This window comes from Notothenia rossii, assembly GCF_949606895.1.
Source record: "Notothenia rossii genome assembly, chromosome: 8".
Classification (NCBI taxonomy): domain Eukaryota; kingdom Metazoa; phylum Chordata; class Actinopteri; order Perciformes; family Nototheniidae; genus Notothenia; species Notothenia rossii.
Window position 1 is genome coordinate 46,966,328 of NC_136906.1, and position 13,939 is coordinate 46,980,266.

Consider the following 13,939-nt stretch of genomic DNA (forward strand, 5'->3'; position numbering starts at 1 on the left):
TACCTGGCATAGGATTTGTTTAGCTGTAAGGACAGGTACCATATAATTGTCTTCAAAAGCTTTGTCTATGTCGTCACACGTTTTGACTTCCGGATGTGCTTTGCCGTGTGAAGACGTGCGTGCGGGAGCTCCGTGTAAAAGTAGTCAATAATTTTTAACATCGACACATTTCTATCAACTGGGAGGGTTGGACGCATAACGTTTGGTTTTGGGAGCTGAGAGGTGAATTTTTGGTGCAGTTTGGGACCGAAGATGACTTCTCGTTCGGCCCGAGCGGGGCGAGAGAGACAACGCATGGCGGGCAGCAGCACCAACAGGGCCTCCTCAGCTAGCAGTGACGCAGCTAGCCCACTACGTGCTAACGCTGAAATACCTCCGTGGGCTAAGGACATGATGTCGGAGATTAAAAAAGCCAACGACGGAATAACTAAATACAGAGAAGAGACAAAGACCGAGATCACAAGGTATAAAGAAGAAATAGAAAAGGGAAGAAGAGAAATTATGGCCGAGATGCAAAAGTGGACTAAGAGTTTGGAGGAGAGCGCAGAGGCCCGGTTTGAGCTGCTGCGGGGAGAGGTGAAGCTGATTGGTGATAAAACTAGCAGTCTGGCAAACAGGATGAACGAACGGGGAAAAGAGGTGGATGCAACGTTAAATGAACAATCTGACGCTTTAACAGACATGGAGACGAGACTGAAAGAAATGGAGAAGGAGCTGCTGAAGCAGAAGGGACGAAATGAAGACCTCGAGGCACGCTCACGGCGCAATAACATCCGGGTCGTGGGGGTCAGAGAAGGAGCCGAGGCAGGCAAGAAGCCGTCAGAGTTTATGGCTGGTTTACTGGAGGAAAAGTTGGGACTAGCAGCAACACCGACGCTGGACCGAGCACACCGGGCCCTCGGAGCGAGGCGAGACGGGAATGTAGGACCACCGAGAGCCTTCGTAGTGAGGTGCCATTACTACACAGAGAAAGAGGAGATACTGAGGAAGGCGAGGGAAATGGAGAGAACACCCGAGGGTCGGAGCGGAAACATTCACATCTTCCCAGACTTCACCCAGGAGGTAAACAACAAGAGGACGGCCTTCAGAGAAGCGAGAGGCCTCCTGCGGTCCTGCACGGGGGTCAGATACGGGTTGCGATACCCGGCAACCCTGGTGATCACGCCAGAAGGAGGACAAACAAAGACCTTTGAGAACCCGAAAAACGCTGTGGATTATATCAGAAAGGAACTGAGCCCCGGGTGAAACAATGGACTGCCTTGATTCCGGCTAAGGACCGACCTCCAGTCGTTATTCAGAGCTCCGTTGTTGCTGTGGGGGGATCGGGGACCTGGCCGCCAGCATATATATGGTTTGTACCTTATGGAGCTGGCCTCCAGTAGTTATTCAGGGCTGTGTTGTTACTGTGTGTAGTTAGGAGACCTGGACTCCAGTAGTTATTCAAAGCATATTTTTATAAACCTAATTCTTTTTGGGAGCTACTGTTGCCCTCCCTCATATTACTGTTGTACGCTATTCAAGGTTTAAGGGACTATTGATCCTCGCTGCCACTGTTGCATACCTTCTATGGTATTACTGTTTATTTGTATTTCATTACTGTGCCTTATTCAGGGTCTCATTGTTCGAGCCCCCCCCTCCCTCGTTTGTTTTTCTTTTCCCATTAGGGGATTGAGTCAAAAGGGTGATGTTATGATTCTGATAATGTGAAATACACGGAGCCGCACACGGTTAGCTCGATGTGCAGGAGATGGTGGACCGGTTGGACACAGCAGTGCTCGCTGAAGAGCATTGTATTTATGATTATATATGTTATGTGTTATATGTTGATTGTATCTGTGTGGGTGATCCCCCCCCCCTTCCTTCCCAGTCCCCCTCTTTTTTCTTTTGCTTTTGCTGCCAAGACTTCAAGGTGCTATCCGGATAATGGGTACCATAGGGGTGCAATGGTGACATTGGGCTACAGTCTCCTGATATGTCACCAATCATGGATCCAAGCAGAATGGACACAAAACTGATGAGCTGGAACGTGAGGGCGATCAATAAGCCAGCGAAACGGAGTAAGGTATTTTCACATTTGAGAGACCAGGGCGTAGGGATAGTTTATTTACAGGAGACACATTTGTTGAATAAGGACCACCTTAAGCTCTGTAGGGGGGGATTTACTCAGGTCTATCATTCAAACTTCAATGGTAAGAGCCGGGGAGTGGCCATCCTTATACACAGGAATGTACAATTTATAGAAACAACCACTATAAGAGATAAGCATGGCCGGTATATTATTGTGGTTGGAAAACTGTTCAACATCCCGGTGGTGTTGGCAAATTTATATGCTCCCAATTGGGATAATGTTCAATTTTTTAAGGACCTATTTTCATTATTACCTAATTTGGATACCCATAATCTGATTCTAGGAGGTGACTTAAACTGTGTCCTCGATTCAACTCTGGACCGCTCTAGCCCAACATCCAAGGTATTAAGTAATTCAGCACAATGCATTAATTCTTTTTGCGAGGTATATGGTATGTTTGATCCATGGAGATTCGTAAATCCAACCTCCAGGCAGTACTCTTTTTACTCTCCACCACATCGGACATATACTAGAATTGATTACTTCTTATTAGATAATAAACTGACCTCTATGGTAATGCATATAGAATACTCTGGTATTGTAATATCCGACCACAGCCCAGTCATATTGAGACTTCACTTTCCTGAAAACACGCCACCTCAGAGAATGTGGCGTCTTAATAACAGGCTATTGGCAGATGACGATTTTACAAAATTCATAAATTCGCAAATAGACTTTTTCTTAGAGCTTAATGATACCCCTGACATAAGTAGTGGCATTTTGTGGGAATCCTTAAAAGCGTATATACGAGGGCAAATAATTTCATTTAATGCTGGTGACAGGAAGAGAAAGATGAAACGTATTACAGAATTAACTAGGGCAATAAAAGAAGTCGACCTGGTAAACTCTACAGCTCCCTCTGAGGAGCTACATAGAAAGCGGATCTTGCTACAAACTGAATATGATGTCTTAACGAATCAACGCGAGGTGGATCTATATCTTAGGTCCAGACAGGATCTCTATGAGCATGGTGAGCGTGCGGGTAAGCTCCTGAGCCACCAGCTGAAGCAATCAGCGGCTGCTGGCATGATAGTGGAGATAGGTGATAATCAAGGTAACAAAATTATTGATCAGAAAGGTATTAACAACCAATTTAAGTCTTTTTATAAGGATCTGTATACCTCAGAAATAAATGACAACGAGCGAGTGAAGAACTTCTTTGAGAATCTAGAAATGCCATCCATAAAGAGGGCAGAAAGGGATAGATTAGAGGGACCTCTGACTACGAGGGAGATAGAGAAGGCAATTCGGAATATGAAGACGGGTAAAGCGCCGGGCCCAGATGGGTTCCCAAGTGAATTTTATAAGACATTTGCGCCTAAACTTGTACCCCTACTCTGTAAAGTATATGAAGAGGCCCTTGAAAAGAATACTTTACCTCAAACAATGTCACAGGCTATGATCTCCGTGCTCCTTAAGAAGAATAAAGATCCGCTTAAATGCGAATCGTACCGCCCAGTGAGTTTACTTGGTTGTGACTATAAGATATTGACCAAAGTACTGGCAGCTAGGATTGAGCCTGTGGCAAGTGGGATAATACATCCTGATCAGACAGGGTTCGTGGCTGGTAGACAACTCTCCAGTAATCTCCGTCGCCTTTTCAACGTGAAATACACTGGGGATGACAACATTGAGCCTGAGATTGTATTATCCCTAGATGCTCACAAAGCCTTTGATAGAATAGAGTATTTTTACCTGTTCACGGCTCTCGAGAAGTTTGGATTTGGTCCTAAATTCCTTTCATGGATACAGATAATATATGCAAGCCCCCAGGCTATGGTAAGAACGAACAATGTGATATCTGAATTCTTTCCCCTGTTTCGGGGAACAAGGCAGGGGTGCCCTTTGTCACCCCTGCTCTTCGATATGGCAATTGAGCCCCTTGCAATAATGCTGAGGAGTGCTGTTGGACTTGGGGGAATACGCAGGGGGATGCAAAGCCATAAGCTTTCGCTATACGCTGATGACCTCCTCCTTTTCCTGTCAAACCCTATCATAAGCGTCCCAGTGGCTCTGGATATTATTGACGGCTTCGGGAAGGTCTCAGGGTACAAAATTAATCTAGAGAAAAGTGTCCTTTTCCCAATTAATAAGCAGGCGAGGAGACTGTCATTTCAGGCCTATCCTTTCACAACACATAAAGATAAGTTTACCTACTTAGGTATTAATGTAACAAGTAAATACAAAGATCTATTTAATCATAACTTTAAGATAACACTGGATAAGGCAAAATTAGACATGGAACGATGGTCAACTCTCCCCCTATCATTAGCAGGGAAGATACATTCTGTTAAAATGAATATAATGCCACGGTTCCTTTATTTGTTTCAGACGATTCCGGCTTTCATTCCTAAATCATTTTTTAAGGAACTGAATAAATGTACATCCACCTTCATCTGGAATAAAACGGTCCCCCGGATAAGAAGAGAGTTCCTTGAGAGACAGAGGGAAGAGGGAGGCCCGGCTCTACCAAATTATATGCACTATTATTGGGCCGCCAATATACATAAGTTGTTGTTTTGGGTCTCGCAGCTAGACGATGATGAAACCCCAGTGTGGGTACATATGGAAAGATATGCATCTAGCCCAGTGTCCCTGCGCTCCCTGGTCTGTGCTCCTCTGCCTTTAAGCAAACACCTTTACACTAATAACCCTGTTGTACATGATTCTATTAAGATATGGATCCAGTTCAGAACACATTTTAAAAACAGAAACGCCCTCCTATCTGCTCCCGTTTATGGCAATCATTTGTTTACCCCGGCCCTTGGGGGAGCAGCGTTTGGAGAATGGCATAGAGCTGGGGTGGAATGTGTTAGAAATCTTTTTAAAGATGGGATATTTATGTCGGCTGCTCAACTGGAGAAGGAGTATGGCATTTCCTCAAAGACTAATTACCTCAGATTTTTTCAGGTTCGAGAATTTGTTAAAAAAACATTCTCTTCATCCCTCGTTCTCCCACAGAGTGGATGGATTGATGAGCTATTGGATACGAACCCGACCTTTAAAGGGGTGGTTTCCAGGATTTATGTCAATATCCAGAGGGTGGCTTCCCCATCCCTTGATCTCATAAAAAGGAAATGGGAGGAGGAATTGGAGTTGGACATATCAGAGGTGGACTGGGGTAGGGCAGTGGATCTAATACATTCTTCTTCCATATGTGTTAGACATGGATTAATACAGTTTAAAGTGTTACACAGACTTCATTTCTCAAGGGACAAACTGGCAAGAATCTACCAGGGGACTGATCCGACTTGCCCTAGATGTAAACAGGTGCCAGCTAATTTATGCCACATGTTCTGGTCTTGTCCCAGGCTGAAAGATTTTTGGACCAAAATCTTTACAGCCTTCTCATCTATTTATAATAAAAATATAGAGCCTGGCCCTCTGACAGCCATCTTTGGTGTGGCACCAGAGGAAGCAGGACTAACAACTGCTCAGAAGAAAGCAATGGCATTCTCGTTATTGTTGGCCAGGAGGTTGATTTTATTTAACTGGATAAAGACAACACCACCATCTCATAAACGATGGATAGAGGAGGTAATGACACATCTTAAATTGGAGCACCTTAGATTTACATTGCAGGGCAACACTAAGAAGTTTTATAAGGTCTGGCAGCCTTTTATCGCCCATCTTGAACGGGAGCTTTCATCTGCTTCAACATAACTGGCAGCACCCCCCCCCCCCCCACCCCCTCACCCCTCCTTTATTTTATTTTATTTTATTTATTTATTTATTTATTTATTTATTTTTTTGTCGGACATTGTTGTTTATTTATGCTTTTTAACCTAAGAATGCCTGTCTTGTTATTGTTCCTTTAGTTTAGACCTGTATTTAGGTGAGTATGTGATGTGTATTTTGAGTCTTGTTATTTTGTGTTGTACTGGATGTGTGTTTGTATACAAAAATCAATAAAAACACTTTGATTATTATTATGTCGTCACACGTTTTGGCATATCCTTCGATGTAATGACAACCGATACCAGAATAGAGATCCTCCAACCGTCTTTTAATACATGCTCTGGCACTGTCGCCAATTTGGGCAATTCCGTAGTATCGTGCTTTTTCTCTCATTATATTAAAGCAAAGCTCTGCCATTGCTTTTGGTATTTGTTCAACACATTCGCAGCAGTCGGTTAGCGGTAGATGATCTATAAGATTATTATGATCCGGTAATGAGTCTACAACACCATCCTCTATAGTTAGTTCAATCAGGAGAGACGTGATGTATGGAATACATGTTTATTATCGGGTCACATTATATAAATGAAACATAATGATGACAGTTTATAACAAGTGAATGAAATGGTGTTTGGCGATTAGGCCCAGGTTTTGTAGGATGTCATTCGGGAAGGGAAGAACCGTTTCCGATGAACCCCCCCGGGTCTAGACACTGGTGGTGGTGATAAGTGGTTAGGTCCGGTTAGAAGGGAGAAGGTTGAGCTTGGCCCTGAGTTGGAAGCAGGAGGCGAAGGGGTGGAGGAGGGTTGCGCGTTGACACCTGGAAGACAGCTGATGGAAAAGGGGAGAGCATATATAGAGGGATTAACAGGTGCGATGATTAGGCTTGTGAACGGAGGGAAGTGATAGGTTAGCTGAGGAGTGGCGCTCCCTATCATTTAGTGAAGGGAGCGAGTATTGCCATGACGCGCAATACAAGTGATAGGTCTTCCTGCCTGAACTTGCGCTGAGCTTCATTTCAATCAGGAGAGACGTGATGTATGGAATACATGTTTATTATCGGGTCACATTATATAAATGAAACATAATGATGACAGTTTATAACAAGTGAATGAAATGGTGTTTGGCGATTAGGCCCAGGTTTTGTAGGATGTCATTCGGGAAGGGAAGAACCGTTTCCGATGAACCCCCAAAAGAAGTGAAAGTATGAAGTACTGAACGTGATGAAATCTTACCTTGTGGGATGCAGTGGAAATCTATGGATGAAATGAGAGGTTAATACATGTGGGGATTTAGACGTACTGATGCCTCCTAGGCATCCTCCCTGGACGTACAGGGCTTCCTGGACATACTGGGCATCCTGGACATACAGGGCGTCCTGGACATACAGGGCTTCCCGGACGTACGGGGCATCCCGGACGAACGGGGCATCCTGGACGTACAGGGCATCCCGGACGTACGGGGCAACCTGACTTCGCAGGGACACATTTTATACAGACCCGAAGGTTACAACCTGGACGTACAGGGTTAGACATGCAAGGATAAACATGAGCCGCGGGGCGAATATACGTGCTGACATGCTAAGAACCACCACCAGTTGTATGCATACGTACAAATTTGAAGGTTGGAGAGACCTTTGGATAGCCAGCACGGCACTGAGGTTCGGACGAATGTAGGATGAGAAGCGGTTGTTGTAGGGAAGAGGAACAATTACCTTGATTGCGGCAGGTTTGCTGCACCTATCCTGAACGAGCCCTGAAATGCTCTTAAGACACCACCACCAGTTATATGCATGTTTACCAGAGGTAAACTGGAGAGATCTTGGATAGCCGGCACGAGCCGATGCCCGGCGAAGAGGGAGATGTAGACAATGTAATGCGGCTGTTAGCTTGAGTACAATGATACATGAATATCATACCCTGCTTAACATAAGCCATGTGAGCATGAAACCAAATATATGAGTGCAATATGAGCAGCATGAAATAATATTTGCTTAGGTAAATGCTGAGACATGACCCATGATATAGGCAGGGCTCAACGCTAACTTTTAAAAGTGGTTGCCAGGCTGGCAACCAGGCATCCACTTTTGGTTGCCAACTGAAAATACGGTTGCCCTTTTTGATACCTTATATTTTAAATAATTAAGATGCTATACGGTTATACATCAACTTAATAATGAACGTGTGACACAAGAATGTTCAAACGCTTTTCAATAAGTAATTAATGCATTTATTTGCACCTAAGTGGTAGTAAACGTGTCCACCCTCAATTGCTGGTATACAAAATACCAGTAGTGCTGCTGTTGTTCTGTCTTCATAGATCCCTCACAAATGAATTGAGCAAGTCACCAGTTTCTTGATCATCCGTTGTCTCCCTTTCAAATGTGGGTTTTCTTGACCTTGTGCTGACCCCCACCATAGACCCATTGGCCCTTCAGCATTGAAGTCTTGGATTGGCCAGACTAATACATTTCTAATGTTAAATAAATGAAAACCATTCATAGTTAAACATTTGATATTCATTATTGATGCTGTAAATTACCTTTAATATGTCTAACTATATTTAAAATGTGTTACCTTTTTATAGAAGTGATTATAATTTAATGCAACCATTTTCTAAGGTAAAGTTTCGTTTTGCACTTTTATTTTGGTAGTAATAAGATCGGGACTCTTATTTTGAAGGAACTTTTACCGGAAGTGAATGGAAAACATTCCTCTTTGTTTTTCGTTCGGGTTTTACCTTACGCTCCATCAGTTGAATCACTTTGAACATTCATTGGAGAAGTTGAGGTGTTGGCTGAACTTTTTATCACACAGTCAAGCAACTTATTTTTGCTTCGCCATTTTGTTGTAAAACAAGCACACGGCGCACCGCGCACGCGATTAAACGTGCATCGCTTTCTGGCTCCGTAATCACGCCGATGCACGTGCAATTTAAGTATCAGGTTCCGACTGGACACAACAATTAAATATCACTCTTAAAAACGAATATGAACATTTATCTATTTTGGGGTGCACGTTTTGCTGTCCTTATTTCTTATGTTAAAAACTGGTTGCCACTGATGGCAACCAAAGTCCAAGAAGTGGTTGACATTTTTCAAATGGTTGCCAATGGCAACCTGGCAACCGTTACTGTCGAGCCCTGGTATAGGACTAGCTTAATTAGCAGTTTAATTACGCCACGGTGAGACGTAGATGCTGATGTGCTGGTTGGGTGATTAGACTGTCTTCTATCCTCTTACATGAGCTTCTCTTTCTCCCTGAAAGAAACCCCCCAAAACCACGGATGGGCAGCATCCGTGGCTGTGTTGCAGCTTGAGACAGCGGTACTTACTGAGCATTGTGACGGGTAGTAGTTACCCGAACTGCATAACTCCATGCTGTAACGCGTTACACCCGTTACGTATTGCGCCGAGGCTTCGGAGCGTGTGTCGAGTAATCCCCGAATCTTTTTGTGAAGCATGTATCGAGGCTTGTATCGTTTCGGGCCAGTGACGTCATCGATGACGAACGAACCTCGCTGCCTGTCGATACCACGTGACTGCTTCGGGAAGCGATTCGGATCATTTGAACCGTTGAGCCACAACGCTCATAATGCCCATGGATGTATAACAAGAACCATATTACCCCTCCTGTACCCGGGTCCGCTGGTGACACGATGGAATTGAAAGAGCTCGGACCCACACTTATCTAGAGGTCGGAAAATTTCATAAGTATAAATAGATACAAGCATAAATAAATGTAGGAATAAAACATGAATAAATAAATGAATAAATGCAGATAAGATATATCCAGTGTTTTTTTGGGGTAGATTCAGCGTGTGGGCTGTGGCTCGCTGGAAAGCAGCCGACCCACGACCGCAGGGTTTGCTTATGAAAGCTACGCTAAATTAGATAATGCAGTTAATAAATGTATTCCTGATATGGTTTAGCCTTCTCAGGCTACAACGTGGTTAAGTTTATGAATAATATTAAGGAATACGAATCCCTCTTGCAATGTTTACCAGCCTCCTATAGGCTTTTCAATCACAATCGTTCAACTGGAATGAAAACAATATTGTTAACATGAAAATAAGATTTTATGTCCGTTGTTTAGAGTTATTCTTAGGCTTTACTCATTGGGAACTCGGTATGAGATAGAGCGCAACTGTTGAGATTTCCAATTTGCCTGTTTTACACGCTTTGACCAACAGGGGTTTATGTTCAAATGAAGCCCATGATGAAGCCTCATGAGATGAACCCTTTGCGAACCAATTGGCTGGAAGGCTTCAAAGCTTCATAAGGCTTCATCTCGCCATCACTACCTGCTTGCCACCTAAGACGCACTTAGAGACCAGTACTGCTACTGAGCCGGAAGGAGAAGTAGCTTCGATGAGATGTAGCTTGAGCCCTGCCTGCCTGCAAGAGGGGTTGTGGTTGAAGCCGGAAGTGGGTGAAGCTTCGCAAGCGATGAGGGCCCGTTCCGCGTGAAGGCCGGAAGCGCCGCATTTGAGCGGCCCTGATGCCAGTTATGCCCTCTCGAGAGACTGAAGGCGTGTGTCAATTGTTTGCCTGAAGTAGCCCATTTCCATTAAGCCGGAGGAACTTCCGTGGAGCTCAGTATCCTTGTCTTTTTCTTCCGCATCCGGGTTTGCGGGGTGGCCGGCTAGAACCGCTGGCCAACTGGGGAACGCCCCCTGTAGCTTAATCCGCAAGACTGCGGAGCTGATGAATAAATACCCGGAGCTGGGACGAAGCCCTGCTGCTGCTTGCGCGTTGACACCTGGAAGACAGCTGATGGAAAAGGGGAGAGCATATATAGAGGGATTAACAGGTGCGATGATTAGGCTTGTGAACGGAGGGAAGTGATAGGTTAGCTGAGGAGTGGCGCTCCCTATCATTTAGTGAAGGGAGCGAGTATTGCCATGACGCGCAATACAAGTGATAGGTCTTCCTGCCTGAACTTGCGCTGAGCTTCATTTGACATTTCTTCACTTTGTTCCTTTTTCTTTTCACCTTCCTTCTTTTTGTCTTTTTCGTTTTCCGTCCTATGGTCCCTTTTCTTTTCATTCGCATTCTGCGTTTGCTTTTAATTTTTCTTCTCCTTTTCATTTTGCTTTTTTTCGGTTTTCTATACTTTTGTTTTTCTTATCTGCTAAATGTCCTTTGCGATCTTGGCGAGTGGTATGAGATATATTGTTTCTATAGAGGTTATCTATAATACCATCTTTTAAAGAAAAGATATTCTTCATATGTCATGTTATCATAGTCCTCTTTTGTCCTAAAGACCTTACATGGATATGATATAGAGGAGAGCTCTTCTTCGGGAACATCCTCTCTCCTACTTTGTAACATCCATTCATTAAGCCCATATACGTTATCCTGGTGATAATAAGGGTAGGCTACATCAGACTTGGTTTTTCTCAGATCCATGGCTAGTTTTCAATGGTCGTCTTAGTGGGCTCCTTAGTTTTAGATGATTTGCTGAGTGGGGTGGGACTTATTGCGTTGAGTGGGGGGAGTCATCTGTAGAATTGAGAGTTTTTTTCACCAGTATAATGTCCCTCTCTGTTTGACTCTTTTTAAAAAGTTCTTTTTCATCTATCATTTTCAACCAAGCAGCAAGACGTCAAATTTAAGAATAAGTAATAGTTTGTCACGATTTTACGGGGAATAGTCAGAGCGCGATGTCACATCTTAAAGACAGCTTGAACTTGTTTGTAAAACGGACAGCACGTCAGTTTCAAGAAAAGATGACACCGTGTTTATGCATGACATGCAAAATATCTTGAAGCCCTACAACCACAACAAAAAAAGGTACAAGTATATTGTGTTAAAAATATGGCAAAAAGTCGTAATATTGTATAATGTATTGTTTCATCGAAACAGTGTTAAAATCACAAACTTGCCTTTTAGAGTCGCAGTCTTTTACAAAAATTCTGTTTTGTTTAGAGCTACCAAAACATAGTAAACATCGCAATTATTCCCAAAAATAACTGGGAATGGGGACATCGATAACATATTTTATTGTTTAATTTTCTTCAGGGCCACCGTAGTGCACATTGATGAACACTTTAAAACAAAATAATGCTTACAAGTGTAAATGAGCTGGATTTTAGCTTTGAGCTCATTTCCATCTGTAGTCCCGTCACATACAGCATATAAGAACATGACATTTATATATACAGCAAAAATAAATAAATAAATAAATGATATGCAGAAAGAGCATGAGCAGCATACAAGCATTTACCACATGGCAGTACAATGTAGCAGCTATGATATATAAAGTGCAAGATAAGATAAAAAGCGCTACATAAAAGTGCAAGAGGAGATACCCCTGTGTTAAAGTGCATTTATTTAGCGGTGATTACACGTCTGGTTGTTGCTCAACCATTCTTTAAGTTGACCTTTAAAACTATTGATAGTGGGACAATCCCGTATCTCAGTTGGGGGACTATTCCACAATGAGCTGCCTTTAATGGAGAGGACATTTTGTCCAAAGGTGGTCCGTCTGTGGTGGACTTCACAGTCTCCTCTGGTTTCTGACCTAGTGCTGCGTCCAGTGTTTTTTCTGTGGATGAATTCCCCCAAGGGGAGGGGGGCCAGCCCATGTAAATATTATTTAAAAAAACACATACTTTTAAAATACTTAAAATTGTCAAAAACTCAAGAAATTGTGATTTTCAAGGATGGTACAGTGGTGATATGACTGTGGTATTCTGTCAAACACCTGGATAGCTTTCTTGAACAGCTGTTCTATGGGTTTCAGGTGTGTGGCAAACGACCAGTTTGTAAAACAGTATTCAATGTGGGATAGAATCATACAGTGGAGGTATGACTTTGCAGCATTGACAGTTAAGAAAAAGGTCTAATTTGTTTAAAATGTTGCAATTTGAATTTAATGGTATTGGATACTTTCTGGATATGTTTCTTAAAAGTCAAGTGCGAGTCCAATATGACACTCCCTGTTCAAGATACTTGAACTGGGAGACTAGTTCTATTTCTGCTCCATTTAAAAATACATTGGATCCTTCGATTTTGATTGATCGTTTACTGCAAGTCTTATAGGGAGCCAATTTAAATGCTAATGTCGTCTTTATTCTACATCCATTACAAATGTGTGCAATCAACTACTTCATTCTGATAAGTTTTACTTTAAATGCAATCAAATGTATATTTCTAAGTGCTTACAACTTAAAAAATCTTTACATACAAATGACTGTATATTGAATATATTTCTGCACCCAGTGTTGAACAGGACTCAAACCTTTGAGAGATGAAAAAGGACAAATCTGCTTTAATCAACTGCCAAGTAGTCAAGTCTGCATTTGTGTCTGTTCATTTGTAAAACGTGGAATTCGGTTTCTTTTGAATGGCCTAGGTGGATTTTGGCTTTTTTCTCTTGCCAAGATACTTTTAGACACACTTTGAGGTATGCAAAACCTTAAAACTAGAACACTGGTGGCTGGCTTACGCTGCAAACTTCATCACCTTTTAACAAGAGAGTAAGTATATAAAACGTTATTTTGTATATTTTACACATCAGCAGAAACAGAGAGAGATGGCAGGAAGGGGGGAGACAGCCCCCCCCCCCCCCGCCACCTTTACAGACACTGTGTTTTAGAGAGAACAAATACAAGTGTAAGGTAAGTGTTTTTAAAATCCATCCCCCCTCTGTCTAGTGATAAGATGGCAGGAAGGGGGGAGGAGGGGGCAGGGCCAGGCTCACACACACACACACACACACACACACACACACACACACACACACACACACACACACACACACACACATACACACACACACACACACACCAAAAGGCCTGACAGCCATAGGAAGAGGTAAGGGTGACAGTAAGGGAGTGTGTGCAGACTAACTTAATCAACACTTTTGACTATGAAGGCAAAAGGTGCTTTCTTTGTTCTGATCAGCCCCGATCTGCATACTCTGTCTGAATACATTGAGAGTTACTTTTGACTCTAACAGTGTTCCACTGGAGTCAGAGCTTTCTGAACTTATTTCTTAGCAGCAATTCGGTTTCTTTTTAATGGCCTAGGCGAATTTTTTATTTTTTTCTCTTGCCAAGATACTTTTAGACACACTTTGAGGTATGCAAAACCTTAAAACTAGAACACTGGTGGCTGGCTTACGCTGC

The 13,939-nt window shown here is 42.9% G+C and overlaps 1 protein-coding gene across 1 annotated transcript; it reads left to right on the forward strand.

The window, feature by feature from the left end:
* Positions 1 to 252: 252 nt before the first annotated feature.
* LOC307016208 (uncharacterized protein) lies at positions 253 to 5,824 on the forward strand (the record flags this gene model as incomplete). The annotated part of the gene is made up of 3 exons (XM_079645251.1): positions 253 to 2,062; positions 2,412 to 2,470; positions 5,090 to 5,824. The coding sequence occupies one exon, from the start codon at positions 253 to 255 to the stop codon at positions 1,243 to 1,245; it is 993 nt and encodes a 330-aa protein (XP_079501377.1). The 3' UTR covers positions 1,246 to 2,062; positions 2,412 to 2,470; positions 5,090 to 5,824.
* Between the last annotated feature and the right edge of the window lie 8,115 nt (positions 5,825 to 13,939).